The sequence below is a fragment of the Corvus hawaiiensis genome, chromosome 1 (genome assembly GCF_020740725.1).
Source record: "Corvus hawaiiensis isolate bCorHaw1 chromosome 1, bCorHaw1.pri.cur, whole genome shotgun sequence".
Classification (NCBI taxonomy): Eukaryota; Metazoa; Chordata; class Aves; order Passeriformes; family Corvidae; genus Corvus; species Corvus hawaiiensis.
This window is the reverse complement of record NC_063213.1, coordinates 18,785,919-18,805,981: the sequence shown is the minus strand read 5'-3', so window position 1 is coordinate 18,805,981 and position 20,063 is coordinate 18,785,919. Positions and strand designations below refer to the sequence as shown.

The following is a 20,063-nucleotide window of genomic DNA, read 5'->3' as shown; positions in this document are numbered from 1 at the left end:
CAATCAGAATGTACTTCCTTCCCCTTCTTCATCCCCCTGCTCTACAAGAAAGCAGAGTGCCGGAGGTGCTATAGAATTCCAGCAATCTAGCAGCATGTAGCTGTTGGAGTTAAGATGGGATTACATAACTTTTTAGAAACAAAAACAAAAAATGAGATTCTTGGTGAGAAATAAAGCTTTCTGATTAATCATGATGTATAAACCCGAGGCATTTTATATTGGTATTTAGCTGCACCATAAATCAGGGCTCTTCAAGTTGTTCAGGATGAATATTGTTACAGGTGCTTACCCAATGGCTGCATGGCAATCATACCTTATTTTTCTTACAGTAAGAAAGTTTCAGGAGCTGCCTGAATCTTCTCTGCTCAACTATCTTACTTGTGAACCAAGATTAAAGTTCCCTTTGTCAATTTTGTAGTTGGCCTTGTACTTTTTTAATGTATTCTTCCTTGGAATTGTGTCTTCTGCTAAATCTTGGTTTTACAGAATGTACAGATTGCATTTATCTGCTCTGCACAGGAGTTTGGAACATCTAAACTCATTCCTAAGTGTATAAATGGGATATGTGTGTTCTGCCTGCCCTTAATGCTCCCTTAGCTTTCACTTACTGGCAATATTATTTTCAGTCCTTGTTAAGAATCATTTCTGTCCTTTATTTTCCTTACAGTAAAGCTTGTAAAAGGTCAGACATTTGATATCATTACCTTCCCTAGAATGGGGGGGGTTCCCATGTCGTTTTATGGATGAATGTTTATCTTGGTGAACTGTTGCTAAGTTTTTTGGAGTTTTTTTAGAACTGTGGCTGAATAGAGATTTTACGAAAGTGAAACATGCAGAGTTGTCCATGAGGAGCTAACCATTCCTTGTTTTTCTGGCAGTAGGGAAGATGGCTAGTTTGTGTGGCCTTTGAGACAAACTTGATTGAAAACTGTTGTATTTGTTAAATATTGTGGAAATTCTGTTAATCCCTCTGTTAATCCTTTTCTGGATTACAAAGTGGATATTTTAGAACTCTTCTTACACTTTTTATGCATCCTTGTGGTAGAAGAGGGTGCAACTGCAAGAAGTCATTTTCTGGGAGCTATGTCTCTTTGGCTCAGTAGGTTGTTGTTGAAATTTTTATTCTTATCAGTGTAAAAGCTGAGTATTTCTTTCAGAGGTTTTCCTGCAGTGTTCTCCAGTTCTTTGATGTTGTATACATTTGAATTCACATTCAGAAGTAGCGCTTCTTAACTTTACTTGGGAAGAAAAAAGAAAACTAAAAAAAAAAAAAAAAAAAAAGAAGGAAAAAAGGTGAGAGGAGGTATAACCTAAAGGAGGAGGGAATGTACAGTTAAGGACAGCAGATGTCTTGTTAATGAGATATTTGTATGCAGAAGGCCTTTGGATGGGTTACTACTGCAGTGGCTTTGAGTGGAAAGCTGTAACCTTGATGAGCTGTCCTGGCAAACTTTGTCTTGATGGTTTGGGTCTGGGAGAGGACTTTGATGTGGTTGCTGATGCTTCACTTTACAGAAATCAAGCTTATTCTTTCCAAATGTGTACTCGTTGATGCCCCCTTCCTTCCTGCTGTCCTTGTGTCCATTGTCCTTCCTGACACCTCCTTATGTGTTGGGACTACCGTTTATTTCATTATGTTACAAAACGTAATTTGAAGTCCTCCTAGGTCTTCCTCTGATCAGAATTTTATGCTTCTTTGCCTTTTAGATGAAATTAACACTGGAAGTAACAGAACACTAAAAAGTCAACAGAAAATACCTTAAAACATGTTCATTTAAAAGTTTCATTATTGTTTACTGATACTGTTGTGAAGTTTCATCTTAAAGTGTATTGAAGTCATTGCCCCTTGGCTCCAAAATGATGAATAAAAAAATTATTTAGGATTATTTGAATTTTCCAGTAGAGTGATGAAAGCTAAAGAAACTCAGGCAGTGGTTAGCCATTTCATAGCTTCCTTCTTGAAGCTTGTCTGGGGTTCACTAAAATGGTTACTCAAGTTTTTCTAAACACATACACTGATGATGTAGTAACTTTGGTAGCTTAGCACTGGTGAAAGTCTTTTGTATCAACAGATTTGAGGGATAACATGGCAGCCTTGGTGTAGACGCTTCTGTCTGTTCTTGATCCCTGCTTGCTTTTCTATTAGTGTGGGTAGCACTTTGGGGACTGTTACATTTAAGATGTTATTGAAAAGACTGTGCAGTGCATTTGAATACTTCCTCTCCATATTATTTTTTTCTTTCCAATGTGTTTTGCAGGTCTAAAAAGAGATAAATAAACAATCTCCCCCCCAGAAAAACACAAAAGAAACCAAAAACAACATCCCTAATCTAAAGTGCCTTTAACCTGTATTAGATTTTAAAAATTCAAAACCTACCTTATGGTGTACATCATCGTAATTATGACACCTGTACACTTTATTATGAAGGGAAAAACTCCGTATTTCTATCCATGTGGCAGAGTGGAAAAAAAACTCCAAGTTCACTTGAGTGTGTAAAAACCCCAAACCTAAAAATCCCCATCATCTTTTTAAAGTGTTCTGTTGTGCCTGTCTTTGAGTTTTAAGAAGTGTACAAGAATTAAAAGAACGTTATACATTGTATTCTAGCAAGTATAGTTTTACAGGATATTTTGGTGATGATACCTTTTTTTACTTGATTTGTGAACTTTTTTAGTTAAACTGTATTTCCTTCCTGGCAAAATTGGTTTATAAGTTTAGTTACATGGATTTGGGCTGGTTAGAGACAAGGTGATCTCTAAGTCAATCACCTGGTATTTACAGTTCATAAAGGCAGCGATAAATGTGTTTTGCTTTCAGCTTTGCATCTAGGATGTCAGTTAACAGATTCTACTTTATTAGAGAATTTTAGAACCCATTCTCTTACTCTCTCAGGCTGATTCCATGAAACAAGTTTCTGATATTTCTTCTGTTGGGACAGAAATAGAAAGGTGATACTTTGTCATACCTGAATAGAGTATGCATGTATTGCATCTCATCCTGGTGCTTGGTGAGAGCAGTTGTGCAATCACTGTTGAACAAATGATGTTCTTGAAAGTCTGGACAATCATTTTAATAGAGAAAGATCAGCATGGGTGGATTTTGAGATTCAAAACAGTTACCGAGTTTTCATATGGATATTCAGGCTTACACATCTTTTCAAGCTGCTCAATGGGTTTTTTATACCCCTTGTGTCAACCCATATGTATGCACGTTTTTTACTAGCTCTCTGTAGACACACTCAGTCTGAACAAATAGCCGTACATTGTGCTGTTCTGCAGAATTTTGTGTTAGTTCACAAAAATTCCACAAATACATAAATAAAATACTTGAGTGCCAGTAGCTTGTAAGTAACTTTCTCTCACAGCTGCAGTTTCTTTGCATCTTCTGACACTAAGTAAACCATATTATATTGCTAATGAAAAAATGACTTGTTTATGATTAGACTGGAAAAAATACTGAACTCCTGTATTCTAAGTTTGTTAGTTTTGTCAGAGTGGCTGGTTTTGTAAAGTATTTGTCTAAACTATTCAAACAAATACTGATTCTGTATTCCTCCAAAAATTGATTGCTACCAGTATGAAAGACTTCTGTTATACTATAAAGGCTCTGGGACAAGAAGTTGTTTTCTCTCTGTTTGCACAATTTTGTTCACACTGCCAATGCTTCATGTTTAAAAAATTAAAAAGAAGTGACTAAATTCTCAGCTCTTTTAGGAAACACATTTGATTTGTATAGCTTTTGATATTTTATTCAGTTTACCATGGAAAATACTTATTCTCTAAAATGTATGCCCGTTTTTTGGAAATGAAATCTAAATCAGATTTCACATTGTTATGCATGGAGATGTCAGTAGGGGAGCTAAAGCTAAAACCTTGCATTAATTTACATTAGTATCCCAACAAAAAATACTGTGCCGGTGCAGAGATGCAGGAAGATAGAAATCGTTGCTGAAAAATGAATGAAGATCTCTGAAACAGAAGCCATGTCTCTGTTTTTAATCCAGTTTCTTTTGTTGATTAAGTGATTATTGTAAAGATGGATTATACTAACAACAGTGCATTCATAAATGCTGGTTATAATTGAAGAATTTCAGTTTGTGCTTTGTTCTTCTTTGGTTTTTGTGTTCAGTTTTTCACTTTGAAAACAAATAGAAATACTTGATTTGCCTTTATATAATTATATTATAAAACATTCAAAACATTAATGTGTTTTTCAAATAGCACAGGACATTATTGCCATCTCTCTTAAATTTTGATAACACTTGATGCAATATAGAATTGGTTGTGTTAAAGGTGAAGCTGAACTCAGTTTTTATTGTCTTTTACAACTTCTAGAAATATAAAGAGAAAGATAAACACAAGCAAAAATATAAGAAGCAGTCAGAGTCCTCACCATCTTTGGTTCCATCTCTTACTGTAACTACAGAAAAAGTAAGTCAATGTGTTTTTTCTCCTCTTCCGCTTCAGTTACTTACGTTGAAATTTCATGATGTAATCATTCCACTATATATACAGGAGCTTTATAATGGCATAAATTTTATAATTATCAAGCACTCTTGGTACTTTTTCCTGTAGTGTAAAATCCTAAAATACTTTGAGGTTTAACATATGGAGAAAGGCTTAGAGTTTTTGTATTTAAATTGTGAGTCAGGTGCCAGTGATACTCAAGTGAATTTTATTTAATTGAGGTATATTCAATAATTGGAGAAGTTTTAGAAAGTCTATCCTTAAAAATTCACCTGTGTATGCTGAGCTGACACTGAACCTGTAAGTTAAAACTGGTAGTTATGAAATTACAGCTTATGCTTCATATACTTACAATATGCCTTATTAGCAGATTGTTTTGTTGGGTTCTGTGATTTTTCTGTCCTGTTGATGTGCTAGAAAATAACTAATTCCAGGGGCAACATGCAGGGTTAAATAATGACAGTTCTCATTGTACTCAGCAAGAATCACTTTTGCTATCCACCAATAAAATGACACCAATGTTGGCATTACAGAATAATGGGCAATACTATTGAGAAATGGGTTTTACGATTTCAAAGTTGGAAAAGGTATGTCCCATTCATGTGGAGATGTTTGGCATCAGAGTTGGAGAATCAAGGTTTGAATTCATTTGTGCTCAGTACATAGGTCACTGTGTTTTAGCAAAGGTGTTGAGGCTTGTGTTAACTGTGTGTGGTTTGGTTGCTGAGGTATTACATTCAACAAATGTGTGTTTGTATATGGTACACCAAGACCTTGTCAGGACGGGGTGAAGCGATTGAAATACCGACTTTCTCTGGTCTCTGGAAGTATTCTCTCAACTCGTGGTATCAATTTCAAGAATAATCTCCAAGAAAGTTAGATTTTTAGTATACTTTGCATATTTCTTTATTCTTAGTAGTAAGATCAGTAACTTGAGAATGCATACCTGCTAACATCCCATTATTTGGAATTCACACTTCTGTTAAGAGTCTCATTTCTGGTTCTACTGTATTCTATTTGATGCGGTTGTGTCAAGTGAGAGTTAGTAGTCAGTGGTTTTCTGAAACTCTCAAGAACTATTAAAAAAAATGGAAGAAAAGGTAGAGTCAATTTACCACTTTGCTGTTTTGATTTAAGAGCAATTAGAGATTGCAATCAGTGAGTGTGACAGTTTCTATTGAAATTAGGTTGTAGAACACTTTGAGTAGTATTGACTGGTCCACATGATTTATTTAATTTTATTAATTTGCCCTCAACCTACTCCTCTTGAGTTGGAGACAACTTCTAAAATTCATTGCCTGTAAGAGAGGCTTCTTGTGTGGGAACATCTTTAAACTTTACAACCTTTGTTTAGGTTTTACACTATGTATGATCTTATCTTTCTTAAATTACATCCATCTTGTACTTTGATTATCTAATCATCATAAGTTTTTGCAAAAAGGGATATTACTGTATATTTTTGTAAAAGTTAAAGAAAATATATGGAAATATTGATTATCTTTTGCGTCCTGCCTATTAGAACATGCTCTTAATGCCAAAGACACAGCTGGATTCTGTTTTTGTGCTAAGCTTATTTCTAATTGCTTTGTCCTCCCTATCTTTCTCCTAATTACAAAGTTTACTCCTATGGATAGTCACAGGGATGAGCTAGAGCAAACACTAAAGTGAACAGAAAATCTCTAATTCTAGAATTTAAATTATAACTGAATTAGACTGAAACAGAATATTAATTATTGAATTTGAATATCATCATGCCCTTTTAGTTTTTTATTTAATCTTTTGCATGTGGATTTTCTTTACCTAACCTGTTTGATTCATTTATTGCCTTTTTTTATAGTGCTTCAAATCATCAGAAAAATTTGTGTTCAGTTTTTTAAATGAGATTACTAAGTGTGATTATATTTTTTTAGAACAGCATTGACTGGATATATAGAAGTGATTTTTCTTTTTGTGGTTAGTTCCTTCCATTAATTTTCCCTAAGTCCTTTTAACCCCATTTACATGCATTTGCTTTTCTAGGTTATCAACTCATAATGTGTTCCTCAAAACTTTGAAATTTTAGTAATGAAACGAGCTTTATTTTTTTCTAAGATGAGTATTTGGTTCAAAATACTGTATTAATGTATTACTTTTATGTGTCCTTTTACATAGAGTTGCTAGAATTGATTTGGACCTGATGTCTGTTTCACAGCAGTCTTTCGTACTGAGCACATGACTTTATCATGATATATAATCACTTCTGCCACCATGATGTTCTTGTGGGGGGAACAGAAATTTGAAATGAAATTTGGTTTTCCTTTTTAAAGATGTTAAATCCTTTGTAAATCCGGTGGTAATGACCATTTATGCAGGTGATGTCTTAAAGCATATTTTTTTCTGGATGAATTGTTTCTTAAGATGGAATCATGAAAGGCTGCATGATAAACTATGGATTTATCTTCTGTTAGTGTACTTGAATTGCCTGTTTGTTCTGCAGAATTTAATTCCAAGAAATTTTACTGATGTTTTGGTCCCTGCTATTTTGAGAGGCACTTTTGTGCATCCATGTAATGTCTCAACAAATGCTGTTCAGTCTGAATCAGTTAAGTTTGAAAAAGTTGGAAATAAGAGATGCCTGACTACTCTTTGATTAATGTAGTAGCACTACATTTTTTCACTTTTGGAACATAGATAGAAAATGTTTTGAGAAGAACTACAGTAACTTAGGAATTTGAATTCTCTTGCTGCCTCTTCTTCTGCCCGCTTTCTTAGTTGGAAAGGGCCATCAGCCCCGTATTTACTCCTCATAAAAAAGTTCTGTCTCAGGTTTTGAGTTTTGGCTCCCACAAGCAGTGCAGGGAGCTGAGGAGTGAGGGTTATGAGCAGTTCATCACTGGTTGCTCTTGCAGCTGCTTAAGGAGAAAAGTCCTTCCCCCGTTCCAGCATTCCTCCCATGGGAGACAATCCTCCATGAACTTTTCCAGCGTGAGTCCATCCCATGCTCCACAAACTGCTGCAACGTGGATCACTTTTCCACAGGGTGCAGTCCTTCAGGCACAGCCCGCCTCTAGTGTGGATCCCCCACAGGGTTACAAGTCCTACCAGGAAACCTGCTCCAGCATGGGCTCCTCTCTCCACAGGTCTCCGGGTCCTGCCAGGAGCCTGCTCCATCATAGACCTCCATGGGGTCACAGCCTCCTCTTAGGCATCCACCTGCTCTGGCGTGGGTTTCCTCCATGGGCTGCACGTGGATCTCTGCATCCCCATGGATCTCCATGGGCTGCAGGAGAATCTCAGCTCTGGTGCCTGGAGCACCTCCTCCCTCTCTTTCTTCACTGACCTTGTTGTCTGCAGAGTTGATTCTCTCACATGTTCTCACTCTGCTCTTCTCTGGCTGCAATTACATCTGCCCAATAACCCTTTTTTGTTTTTCCTTCTTCAGTATGTTGTCACGGAGGTGTACCACCATTACTGATGGGCTCAGCCCTGGCCAGCATTGGGTCAGTCCTGGAGCTGGCTGGAATTGGCTCTGCCGGACATGGAGGAAGCCTCTGGCAGCTTCTCAAAGAAACCCCCCCTTTCTAGCCCCTCCACTACCAAAACCTGGCCGTGCAAACCCAGTGTTTGTTTTGGGGGTTTTTTGGGTTGGTTGGTTTTTGCTGGGACTCTGCTATTACCATCTGGCGTTTTTGGGGAGAATTACTTGCCATGGTCCTTCCCTTCTCTGTGCAAGGCCACTTCCTTATACATCTACATAGGGCTAAAGGCCACTCAAACCTTGGAATGTACTACGTATGTTAAGAGTGATTATTGCACATTTACCATAAATCCTCAGAAGGTTTAAGAGTAGCTGCAGATGGATGGTGTAGCTCTTCAGGGTGCACAGAGTGATAGATGGAGACCATAAAAATGACAGTAGCTCTCTGTGCTTAGGGTATATTTCATCATGTTGGTGTTCATGATTCTCTGACTAAGAATGTAGATTTCAGTACACCTTATAGCACCTTCTGAAACGCAAATACCTGTTTGAGCAAAATTTTCCAAAGCAGAACTGTGTTGTGCGTGCATATTCTTCAAAATCTGCCAGGAGTGGGATTCAGGCTTGCAGTCAAGCCACATCACAGCACAGTGTTTGCAAATTAATGCCTACTTGTCATTGCCTGGCCCTGGTATGCAAGTAGATTGAAATACTTGCTTTCCTCAAAGCTTGTATATTTAGTTGTCTTCTGTCATTTGCAACTGAAAAGTAAGGTTTATGTAAATGCCTTAGCTATTTTAGTAAAAGATGGAAAACTTTGTATAGCTGGTATACAAAGCTTTATGTAAAGATGAAGAAAACATTCTGTTGTAGGCCTAAATTCAGCAAGCATCCCACTTGGGGCAGGGAAAACTTGTGTATATGCTCAATTTTAAGAGGCATTTGTTTGTGTGGTCTTTAATGGAGATAACTAGATACTATTTTAAATTCTAGTCTGTAAAGAGCTGAAAAACAGACAAGCTCGTTACGAATAGATGAATAGCTTCTAGGTTTGATCCGTATTTTTTTAAGGAGCTTTAAAGAGCTGTTTTACTAAATAAATAGAGTATAAATATCAGTAGAATGTTTTTTTTCTTTTTCCTGATTTTGTTTTCATTTTCTTTCTTATGTTATTAAAATTCTGTTATCACAACTCCACATTTTTTTCAGTCATGAGAACAGTAATATTCCCTTGTATGGTTTCCTAATGTTCTGCATGCAGTTTCCCTGCCCACTTAATTACTTTCTGTGAAACCTCTTTTGACTATTGTTCACCAATAGGGACAATTCTGGCAAAATTTAACAGACGAATAATGGACCTAAAGATGAAATTTTTGAAAGCCATGTGGAGAGCGTAGGAGAAGGGCCAGAATTCTTGGGGGTGGGTAGAGGTTGAGGAAGAAATTTGCATTGGGAGCTCCAGAGTGTTTTTCTACCTGTCAGAGAGAGGGTTTGAATTAAGTGTGTCTCGGTCAGCTCTCTCATGTGTCTTCTTTACTTGGTGGTTCTTAAGGAATTTGATGAATGTGGGATGGTTCACATGCCAGGGAGTTGGTTTGGTTTTGAGACTACAAAGTCTTAAAAATCCAAGTTCTTAGGTTTTGAAGTCTTCAGCAGTTCCACTGCTGATGGAACAGCACTTCCAGTTTAACAAAAAAGGCATAAAAATTGTATGTTCAGAAAAGCATTAAAAGCTTACTTTCTAATTTTTAATTTTAAGCATAAAGTAACAATATCATATTTAAATAGACTATAAAGGCTGTAGCCATTAGATTTTTCCATTTAGCTCAGTGAAGTAAAAATTTCAACCAAAGCTACTATGCTTTTTTTTTTCCACAAAATGATGTTTTTTTCAGTTGTTTGCTGAGAATCTTCACAGTTCAGCTTCTGTAATTCCTGCTGTTTCTAGTTAACATTAGTATTCGAACACTTCTGTGTTTGTTTGAAAGAATGAGATCTTTTAAACAGTTGTTACAGTTTTTTGTGTGACTTGTTTGTTTAATTTCTTCTCTCTTTCAAAATGCCAGACATACACAAGTACTAGCAACAACTCCATGTCAGGCTCCTTGAAGCGGTTGGAAGATACCTCAGCTCGATTTACAAATGCAAATTTCCAGGAAGTTCCTACACATGTTTCAAGTGGAAAAGATTCTTCAGAGGCTAGAGGGTCAGAGAGCAAAGGGAAGAAATCTGCAGGTCACAGCTCAGGTCAGAGGGGAAGAAAGCCTGGTGCTGGAAGAAATCCAGGAACAACTGTGACTGCAGCTAGCCCTTTTCAGCAAGGTACTGATTGTTATGCTGTAACATAACTTGCTTTGACATGAATTAGAAATTTTATGTATGCAGAACTTGAAAAGTAGTTAATCTGTTATCCTCAATACTGAGAATGTTGTTTCACTTTAGGGAAAAACCTAACTTTTTTCAGGGTAAAAATGTTGGTTGCTATAACATAAAAAGGAAGGTTGTGCATTTTTAAAGGACAAAACTGATGCTTTTTTCAGACTGTTGAAGTATTCTCTTCAGCTGCTAACAGAAGTGTCTTTATGTGCCAGAAATTATTTTGGAGTAAACTTTAATATGAATTTGAGTCTAGAGGTCTTATCTCTTTAAGGGAGTAATACTATGTTTTTTAGTCAGTGCACTAAAGGATAGGATGCCATGGCCCCTCAACAATTTTTCAAGATGCAGATATTTAAAAGTATACCATTTCCTTCAGAGTAAAAGACCTTTTTACTTAGTTCTTTTGTCACCAAAATATATAAGGAGAAGGTGAGTATGCAAGGTTTATTTATCTTAGGTAATACAAAATGTTTTACTTTTTGAACTTGCTAAAACCCACTACGTGGACTTTGGGCACTTCTAAAAAGCAAATTTTACTATGGCATCTTTGTCAGAATTGAAAAAAAAAGATTAAAAATACTAAAAGTTTTTAAAAAATTCCTTAATTAATAAAACATGTTATTTTGAAACACAGCAAACTAGGCCTTCTATAAAGTAATTTTCAGTAATTTTCACTGTGGTGTCTAGTAGCTGACTGTCCTTTATACTTTGTGATGTTGATTTTCCTTTGAGTTTATTTATGCAATGAACGCTTGTAAATTTATCTAGAACTCTTCCAATATTTCAGGTCCTTTTACTTGAAAAAAGAGGAAGTATTTTTTTTTTTGTTTAAATTCTCAAAACTTTGAAAATTGCCTTCTGGAATTCTTCTTTTAAGAAAAAATCTTATTGCAGATGGCAAAATAGATCTTTTCTATGTGCATGTGTTTTCTTTTAGGCTGCATTAAGTGAAGTTGATATAACTTACTTAAAATACAAAACAATGATATTTTAATGTTTTTTTTAAAATAGCTGTATTTATGTAAATTGTATTTTAAATGGAATTCTTAACATTGTTTAGTGGAGTACTAATGATAAAACACTATTTTTTAAAGGACATGGGTTTTTTATACCTAATGTCATATTTAGGAGTATTTTCTTGATGTTGTCATCAGTCTGAATTCTGTGAAACAGTACCCACATACACCCACCTGTATAAACTTAGTGAATTTCAGTGCAAGTAAATGTTTGTATTTCCCGAGAGTGCTTCATTTTCTGCCTTGAATGCACGAATACAGTGATGAAACGACTGCATTCCAAATACTGAAGAAGGAGTGTAATTCTGTTACACGGAAGATCTTTATGGTTCTGTGACAGTGCTAAAGAAGTCCTAAAATGCCAATTTTGTACACCGTTTTTCACTTTCTCTCTCGTACTTTTGAAAAAGCATGTCTTCTCTGGAGCTCCCCCTCAGCCAGGGAAAATTAAGCCCAATTGTTGTTCCCTTGACCTTTGTCAGACCCCTGATTTTAGGTAGAATGGTAAGGAAGATTGTAGGCATAGTGTAGATGTGATCGTAGCATATTTCTATCAGCCTTCTTTTAATATATGTGTATGTTCAAAAAAACCTGCTCCAACTTGCACCAAGTGTTTGTTACGGCTTCAAAACAGGATGGATGTCGAAGTTGCCTAAGCAGCAAAGTCGTTACTCTTCTATTACTCATTTTCACCTTGTGCCCCAGATTCAAATCTAAATCTCAGACAGGAATCTGAGAATCATATTCAGCAAAGTGAAGATCAGCAGGAGAACCAATGAGTTATTTAAAAAATAAATTCTTTAGTTCTTGGTAAGGCTTTTCTTAAAGTACTTCCACATTAAAGTTTTTTATTCTAAGATATTAATACTTCCCATCAGTTTTCATCAACTACACAGAAAAACATAATTATACTTCTTCTTTCTTTATTGTAGGAAGCTTTTTGGGCACTCCTGGGAGCATAAAGTCATCTTCTGGAAGTTCAGTTCAGTCTCCCCAAGAGTTTTTGAGTTTCACAGACACAGATCTGCGAAGTGACAGTTTCACGCATTCTCAACAGGCTTCCTCAACCAAAGATGTACATAAAGGAGAGGCTGGGAGCCAAGAGGGGGGAGTCAATTGTTTCACTTCCTTAATTGGTCTCCCTTCATCATCAGCAGCTGTTTCCCAATCTAAAAACTTTGACAGCTCACCTGGAGACATAAGTAATTCAAGCCTTAGTTCTACAGCGTACAAACGAGCTCAGACTTCTGGAATAGAAGAAGAAACTGTAACAGAGAAGAAACGGAAAGGAAATAAGCAAAGTAAACATGGGCCTGGTAGACCTAAAGGAAATAAGAGTCAAGAAAGTATTTCCCATCTTTCAGTTTCTTCTGCTTCCCCAACTTCATCTGTGGCATCTGCTGCAGGGAGTGTGACAAGCTCTGGTCTTCAAAAATCTCCAACTTTGCTCAGGAATGGAAGTTTACAAAGTCTTAGTGTTGGTTCATCTCCAGTGGGTTCAGGTAGGCATTTACTGGATTTGTTTTCTTACCTCAAAATATGTTTTTATTATTTTACCTGTAATTCTGAGTATGCTTTTCAAGAACATAGTATCATTTGAAATATCATGAAAATTACACTGGGGGAAAAAGGACTGTTGGAAAAGTAAGTTTTGTTCCATGTATAGGTGCCACTGTGGTGTAGGTGGCTGTAGTAGATTGGCTCTAGGCTATATAAATGAAGGTTTTGAAGTTGTAGGGGGAAAAGTTGCATAAAAATAGGTTCTTTGAAAATTATGTGTGACAGGTTTAGCAAAAAAAAAAAAATTGATAGTTATATGGACTTCATTGTCTGTCTGTGCTGTTACACAGAGAAAACAAAATTGGTACTCAGGTATGTCAGCTTTGCTGAATGTGTCTCTCAATTACACTTTCCCAATTTAGCTTAACTAAAAATCAAAATGTCTATATGGAGAATGACCAGTTTAAACATGTAAAATTATATTCTGAATCTGGATTCCTGTGTAGCTGGATGACATTTTCATATTCTTGTGTGCTGTTTAGCAATTGAAATTGGCTGGTTTGTTCTTCCTCTGTTCTAAATGTTATGCACATCTAGGGCTGTGAGAGGCTTTCTGTTTACTAGAAACCTGTGTGTGGAATGGCCTGGCAGAATACTCTTATCTGCCAAAGTCTTTGTTGCCCTGAAGTTTCTTTCAAAGCTTTTGTGATAAAAAAAATAATGAATTACCTCACTTCTGAAACTTTGAAGTGTTGTCCTTTTTGTTGTTATAGTGGGGTTTTTTGTGTGGTTTTTTTTTTTTCCTTAATTTTTCTATTTTGGGGGAAAAGAGAAATGGAGCTTGAATACTTGCTTGTGGGGAGGGTTTTATGTTTTTTGTATTGTATACTTTCACTCTATAAGCAAGAGATACTTTAAAAAATACCTAGTTCAAGGAAAAAAACCCCTGTATTTCTTTCAGAACAAGGCTGGTTCTTAAAAACTTGATGTCAAAGCCACATTGTTTTAAAGCAGTTAGATAACAGGCAAATGATCGTTTTTACTATGGGTAATAATGGCAAAAGCAGTAGCAACTATGTTAAAAAACTTTTCCTGTATTAAAATCAATGAAGAGAAATGGTATATGACAAAACTTCATGGTTCACTATTTATCTTGTTTAAAATGCAGTTTTAAGAACATGTTCACCTCTTACCTGTTATGAACAGAGACCATCTAACAGATTTACATCAGTGTTCTGATTATTATAGTATGAACTTTCTTATTCCTTTATAATCCCTTTGAAGTGGATTATGTATTGTAGTTGGGGTAAGAGATAGAAGTACAAGGTCTTGGTTCGAAGTGAATTACCTACGTTTCCCCCCTCTTATATTTGTCTTAGAATATTCTGCTCTTGTCAGCTCCTTGAACAGGCCTTTCCCTGTACAGGTCCATTCTTGCTTTCTTTGTCCTCTATTACATCTCACTCTTCCATCTAGAGAATGCCAGTGATAATGTTAAACGCTTTGTAAATAAATACATGGATGGAACTACCATGTAGGTTTTGATTACTTTTGTCATGATATTCAGCCTGTAATTTCACATCTATTAAGTATACCTAGATTCTTGGGAGGCAGCATTAGACCTGTCCTCTAAAACAGTGATATTTTCTGAGGATGCCAAAGAACATGAATATAAATAAACAAGGAAACAAAATTTGTAAACAGAATCACCCCAGCAAAACCAAGAAAACCCAGAGATTCAAAACCAAATGTGATGTCTTCGTCTTTGAGCATGAGCTCTAAATTTATCCAGAAACTTCTGCTTGAATCAGAGCATATTGGTGTAATGTACTCTTCTCCCTCATCTCCCCTGTTTCTTATGGTTTTAGCGCTGCTTTTCCCACTTCATCGTAAGTATTCTTTGGGTTTAGCAACCCAATAATCCAAATTTACAGCTGTGTTGGAGTGAGGAAGGACATAAGAGTATTATCACTGTTACCAGAAACTTGTATTCTCTCTGGTGTAGTATGTTAATGTTTCTCTTTGCAATGTGCCCACATTGTCCAGTAACAAGATCCAACAAATGAATCTAAATTATTTGACCCGAGCCCCCCGATAAGATTTTGTGCATGTAATTGTAGTGAGTGAAAACACAGGGTACTCAAGCCAAAAAGTTTTTATTGCCTCTTGGAATTGCCTTGATGCTTCAAAGAAGCAGAATCGGGAATGAGCCAGACCATACTAAACAAAGCTTTTGAAGCACTTTTGCAAGAATCTCATTTTTTTTTTTTACTAGCCTTCCTAACAGCAGCTATCTGAAGCTACCATTCTCTTTCAGTTTTCTTAAGAGCACTTGTTGAGATCCATAAAAATTATGAAAAACATGACTTCACAGATGTATGATAATTGTGTTCATAGTTAATGTTCAAATGAGATGAAATGTGAAGGGAAGCTTATTTTAAAAGGTAATGCAGATTCATCACGTGCTATTTATATACAATTAAGTCTTCCCAAAAAGTTTTATTCGGAATAATTATATTCAGCTCATTTTGTAAAAATATTTGTCATTGCCAAACTTATCCTGTCCACAGGCCTTCTCTTTTCCTGCGTAATAAGAACAGAGATGCACCATGAATATAGGTATAGTCTAAGGATAAGTAATTAGAAGCTGTTACAGCACATACGCTCAGGTTGTATTTCAGTTGCCATGCAACTGATCTGATGTGTTCAAGGTTTTATCACTTAAGTGTTCAATCTTTATGCCCTTAATTATTCTTTCTGAAATGTATTTATAACATGATAGGAAACATTGTATACATTACTTTAACATTGTATTCAAAGGAATAAGATAAATTCTAAAAAAATTAAGTAAAATTTATATTGGCAGGGTGATATGGATTTTTTGTAGTAAACTAACATTTTGCTAGTACATCTGTCCCTCTTTAAAAGCCCTCCCCCCCAGATTCTTTAGATACCAGCTCATTTACAAACCATACTTCCCTTTTTGTTGAGAACTCACAAGCAGTGTAAGTTTATTGTCTAAAATGGTGTCAGTCAGTTATTGCAGGAGTTTTTATATAAAGCTGATAATGGTTCACCCCAAATAGAGCCGGTCTTTGGAGTGATTTCAGTATCCAAATCTTTTAGTAGGGTGTGTGTGTGCATTTCATCCGAACTAAACAATTTTATAGAGCAGTCTAACTTTCCAGGTCACACGTGCTGTATTCTCCAGATTAAGTTCATTCTCAGCATCTTTCTAGGGAATAATATTTAAAGATTTCTAATCTAGTATTGTAGAGCATTGAGAGCTTGTGTCCCATGGCAATAGGGAAAAGAATATTTTATGTGACATACGGTACCTTCTGACTTTTCTGGAATAATGTAGCAATGTAAAATGGAAAGCAATCAAGTATCAGAAGTTGACTGAAATTTCTGTTTCATGGTAGATGAAGTTCTTGTGCAGTTGTCTTCTAAGTTCAGCATGGATACTTGCTGCTGGAATTATTACAGTGCTTCAGGCACTTATCTGCCTTCCCAGTTTTCTGCTCTTGATTTCAAGCATACAACAAATTGTGTAGTATCAGCTTCAATAGCTAAGGATTTCAGGGGATTATTTACTTCAATATTTTAATTTTTGTAAAATTGATTTTGTGCCCGATGTGTACTGTAAGCCCTAAAAAAAGCTTATGAATTTTTTTTTTCTTTAAGATGACTGGAAAAGATTAAATTACCAATTGGGCCTTGAAATGGTTAGCCCATTGTTTCAGCACCCTTGTTGTGTCCATCTTCTGGAATTCCTTTGTCCTGACTGGGGCAAAATTAGAATTTGTCTTCCTACATTTTTGTCTCTGCCTCTGTATATCATATATATTCTTCCCTTAGCCAGTCTTCAGTGTGCTGTGGTTGGTAACACTGGACACTTCTTGGAATAAAGGACTCATCCAAACCCAGTATTGTACTTTAATAAAGCAGTATTTCAAATTCTGAGAAATCAATAATGTTGTTGGCACAGGTGCCTTTGAGTTGATCTTATGTCAAGTTTCAGCTTTATATACAAGTTGGCTAAATGCTTCAGATTAGTTCCATGTATTTTGTTCTCCTTTTCCATCTGATTCAAGCGTTGCTGAAACCTTTGTCAATGTTGCACACGTTCTGCTGTGCAAGATCATTGTACTGTTAAGCTCATTGCTGCACTTAGGACGCAAGAGAACTCTGAAGTTTCAAAGTAGAAGAGTAACTTGAAATTATTCTCATTGAGATACTAAGTCCCTCAAGTACTTAGGTTAAATCTTCATGATGCTGTGTTTAAAGTTTGACTTAGTAGCTGAATCTACGGGGAGAAAGAGTTTATAAAAAATCGTTCTGAAACAGTTTGTGCTATCTGCAAAGTGCACCAAAGCAGAAGTCTTGCTGTGTTAAAAAGCCAGTTTGTATTCAAAGGTGATAGAATATAAAGAACAAATTGATACTAATAGATATTAATGGCCTTTTAGGACTAAGCAAATGGTGTAGAAAGCACACAAGGCAAAATCAATGCGCAGAGAACTTCATTCTTCATGTTTGAGGCTCAACAGAAGTGGTGTTGAGATTGGTGAATGGTGTACAAGATTAAAATGTTAAAATTGATGATTGTTGGTGTAGAAAACATGGAGACATTCATCAGATAACAGGGAAGAAATCACATGAGGTAGTAGCTTATGAAGATGGCGATTATCATGAAATGGATCAAAGTTCTTAAGTAAAATGGTTGTTATCAGCAGCTGCAGCCAGAAGTATTGACATTTCCTGATGATGAATACCTCATATTTCCATGCTTTGTCAGTATTACATTTTAGTAAGTCTTTAAAACTTATGAAGTTTTAAGAGACTGGCAAGTAGTTAATGTTATGCAATTAGGACGTGTTTGACAGAAGAAAGAAAGATGTTAAGGCATACAAAGGTGTAATCATTAGTGGTGGATATTGAGAGTTACGGAAAATAACTTATTGGACTAATTTTATTTCCTATTTTTTATTTAAAAGTGGCATAGTAGATGTCTACATTTCAATTGATACAGCATGACATTTTAAATAAAGGCTTGTAATGATAGGAAGTCAGCAAATCCTTGCATTAACTATAGTTGATAGGTAAGTTTCAATTTTATTTTGATCAGAGAATTATTAAACTAATGTTTACTTTGTTTTATTATTTCCCCTTATGCTCAGTTGGTCAGAGCATGGTGCTCGTAACACCAAGGTCACGGCATCGATCCTCAGTTCACTTAAGAGTTGGACTCTGTGATCTTTGTGGGTCCCTTCCAATTCAGAATAATCTGTGAAATCTATAGGAAAATTCTGCAATTTTTGAAAAAGTCCGGTTATGAGGACAGGGTAAAATGATTCCCTTGGTCAGCAATACTGAATCAGGGGGATGGGGAAGCAGAGATCAAATGATTTACTAGGAATTGGTTTGTTAGAAGCAATGCATACCGCTTGCCCAACACTTATTGTACCCACCAAAGCAGGATGAGAAGATATGAGACTATTGATAAAGGGAAGGAATCTTGACCAAAGATCCTGTTTTTAACCTAAAGCTAACTCAAACCAGTCTTGAAGTTTGGACTTAGCCCAGGGGCATAAAGAGCATGCGCAGGGAGGAAAGGTGAAAAGTTCAGGATGAGGAAGACCCTTTACTTCATCTGAGGAAGACTCTTATTTCATCTCGGAGACCCCTGCCCAGGACCAGCAGACAGCACTGCGCAAGCGCAACGCGGCTGTCAATGACTTTTGGGCTCACTGCAATACGAAGCGAGGCTGGGCAGGGCCAGGTGATGAATATGTATAGGCGTATGGGGAAACTCAGTGAATATGGAACTTGTAACCCGATAAATACCAGGCTGAATGCAACTGTGGGCACACATGGCATCCCCCATGTGTCCCAGTGCTGGAATAAACCTACCTACTTTACTACTTATTCCAGTAGTGGAGTCTTTCCCGCTCATCAATACAAACTAAGAGTTCTGTTGGTGGAGCTAAAATAGAAGATTATGCCTTAGAAAGATGGATGTGTACTTGCAGGATAAGGATGGCCTTCTGGGGAAAGAGGGGCTGTAGAGAAAAAGGATAAAGGTGATTAATCAATTGTGTCTGAGTTTCCAGTGCTGAGATGTGTTTAAAAAGGTTTTAATGCATAAACCGCAACCTAATGAGAAAGGCAGCTCTGTGTTCAGAGTGTGTCTGGTCTTTGAATGCTACGTGTGGTTCTGTGATTTGCTCTGTGTAAGGAAAAGAGCCACGAGAAGGATTCAACGACTAGGAAAAGCACATGATTGGAGAATAGCTAAGGAGTGAGTTTATCAGACTGTGGGTATCATGGTGAGGAACTGAAAACTGGTACTACCATGATCCTTAACCTAACAAGAGTAAAATAGGATCAAGTGAAAGAAGGTAACAGTTGAACAAATCTCAGTTCTGAAAATTTACTTCCTAGAAGATACAGTTTAGTTGAACATATTTATTTGATTTGCAGGTGCAGGAAGTTCTAGAGCTAAGAAATCAATATGCTTGCAGAGATGTTTGTTTGATCCTTACCTATGAACCTAATTCGGTGCTATATTATCTCTTTGATTTTTAAAAGAAAATTTAGCATGATGCATCAGTTTAGCATATGAAATAGTTTGTAACTGGGTAAATAATGCATTTTAAAATATAGTAGTTAGTAGTATGCTAATTTTCAGGCAGCATGGGTCTGCAAGAATTGGTTCCCAGTGTAGTATGTTCTATGCTTTTTTCAGAGATTGAGAAGTTAAGTAGTTTTTGCTGCTTACTCTGAGGATTCAGGGTGGTTTCTAAAAATGTATGTTGTAAAAAATGAACTTGGATGTAATGAATAAGAATTCCTTGATTAAGAAGGCTGTGGACAAAAAAATACTGAACAATGAGATGTGTTTTGAAAACAGTTATGAAAAACTTCTGAATAATGATGGAGAACTGAACATTATACTTCAGGGGGAAAAAAAGGCTCTTGTCCTCACTGTGACACTCATTTCAAGAAGGGGTAGAAAAGTTACATCATAATTAATAGAAATTACTCCATACATGGTGCAGGTAGCAAAGTACCATCTTTATTTATGATACCAATTTCCTCCTAAAATATGACTATGAATGTGAAAATTGAGAAGAGGCATACAATGATGGGTATTTTTAAAATATCCTTTTCAAAGAGTCTGAAGCTCTTTGCTAGACTGGAATACCTTTCATTTGAGAATATTTCAGTTTACAAAAATG

General features: G+C 36.2%; 1 protein-coding gene across 6 annotated transcripts in view; it reads left to right on the top strand.

The window, feature by feature from the left end:
• Positions 1–20,063, top strand: part of MLLT10 (MLLT10 histone lysine methyltransferase DOT1L cofactor) — a 129,027-nt gene that overhangs the window by 54,921 nt on the left and 54,043 nt on the right. For all 6 annotated transcript variants that reach the window (XM_048295352.1, XM_048295336.1, XM_048295329.1 and 3 more), the window contains 3 exons: positions 4,336–4,431; positions 9,991–10,246; positions 12,252–12,821. In XM_048295352.1, the coding sequence (XP_048151309.1) occupies positions 4,336–4,431; positions 9,991–10,246; positions 12,252–12,821 (922 nt within the window). The remainder of the gene's footprint in view (positions 1–4,335; positions 4,432–9,990; positions 10,247–12,251; positions 12,822–20,063) is intronic.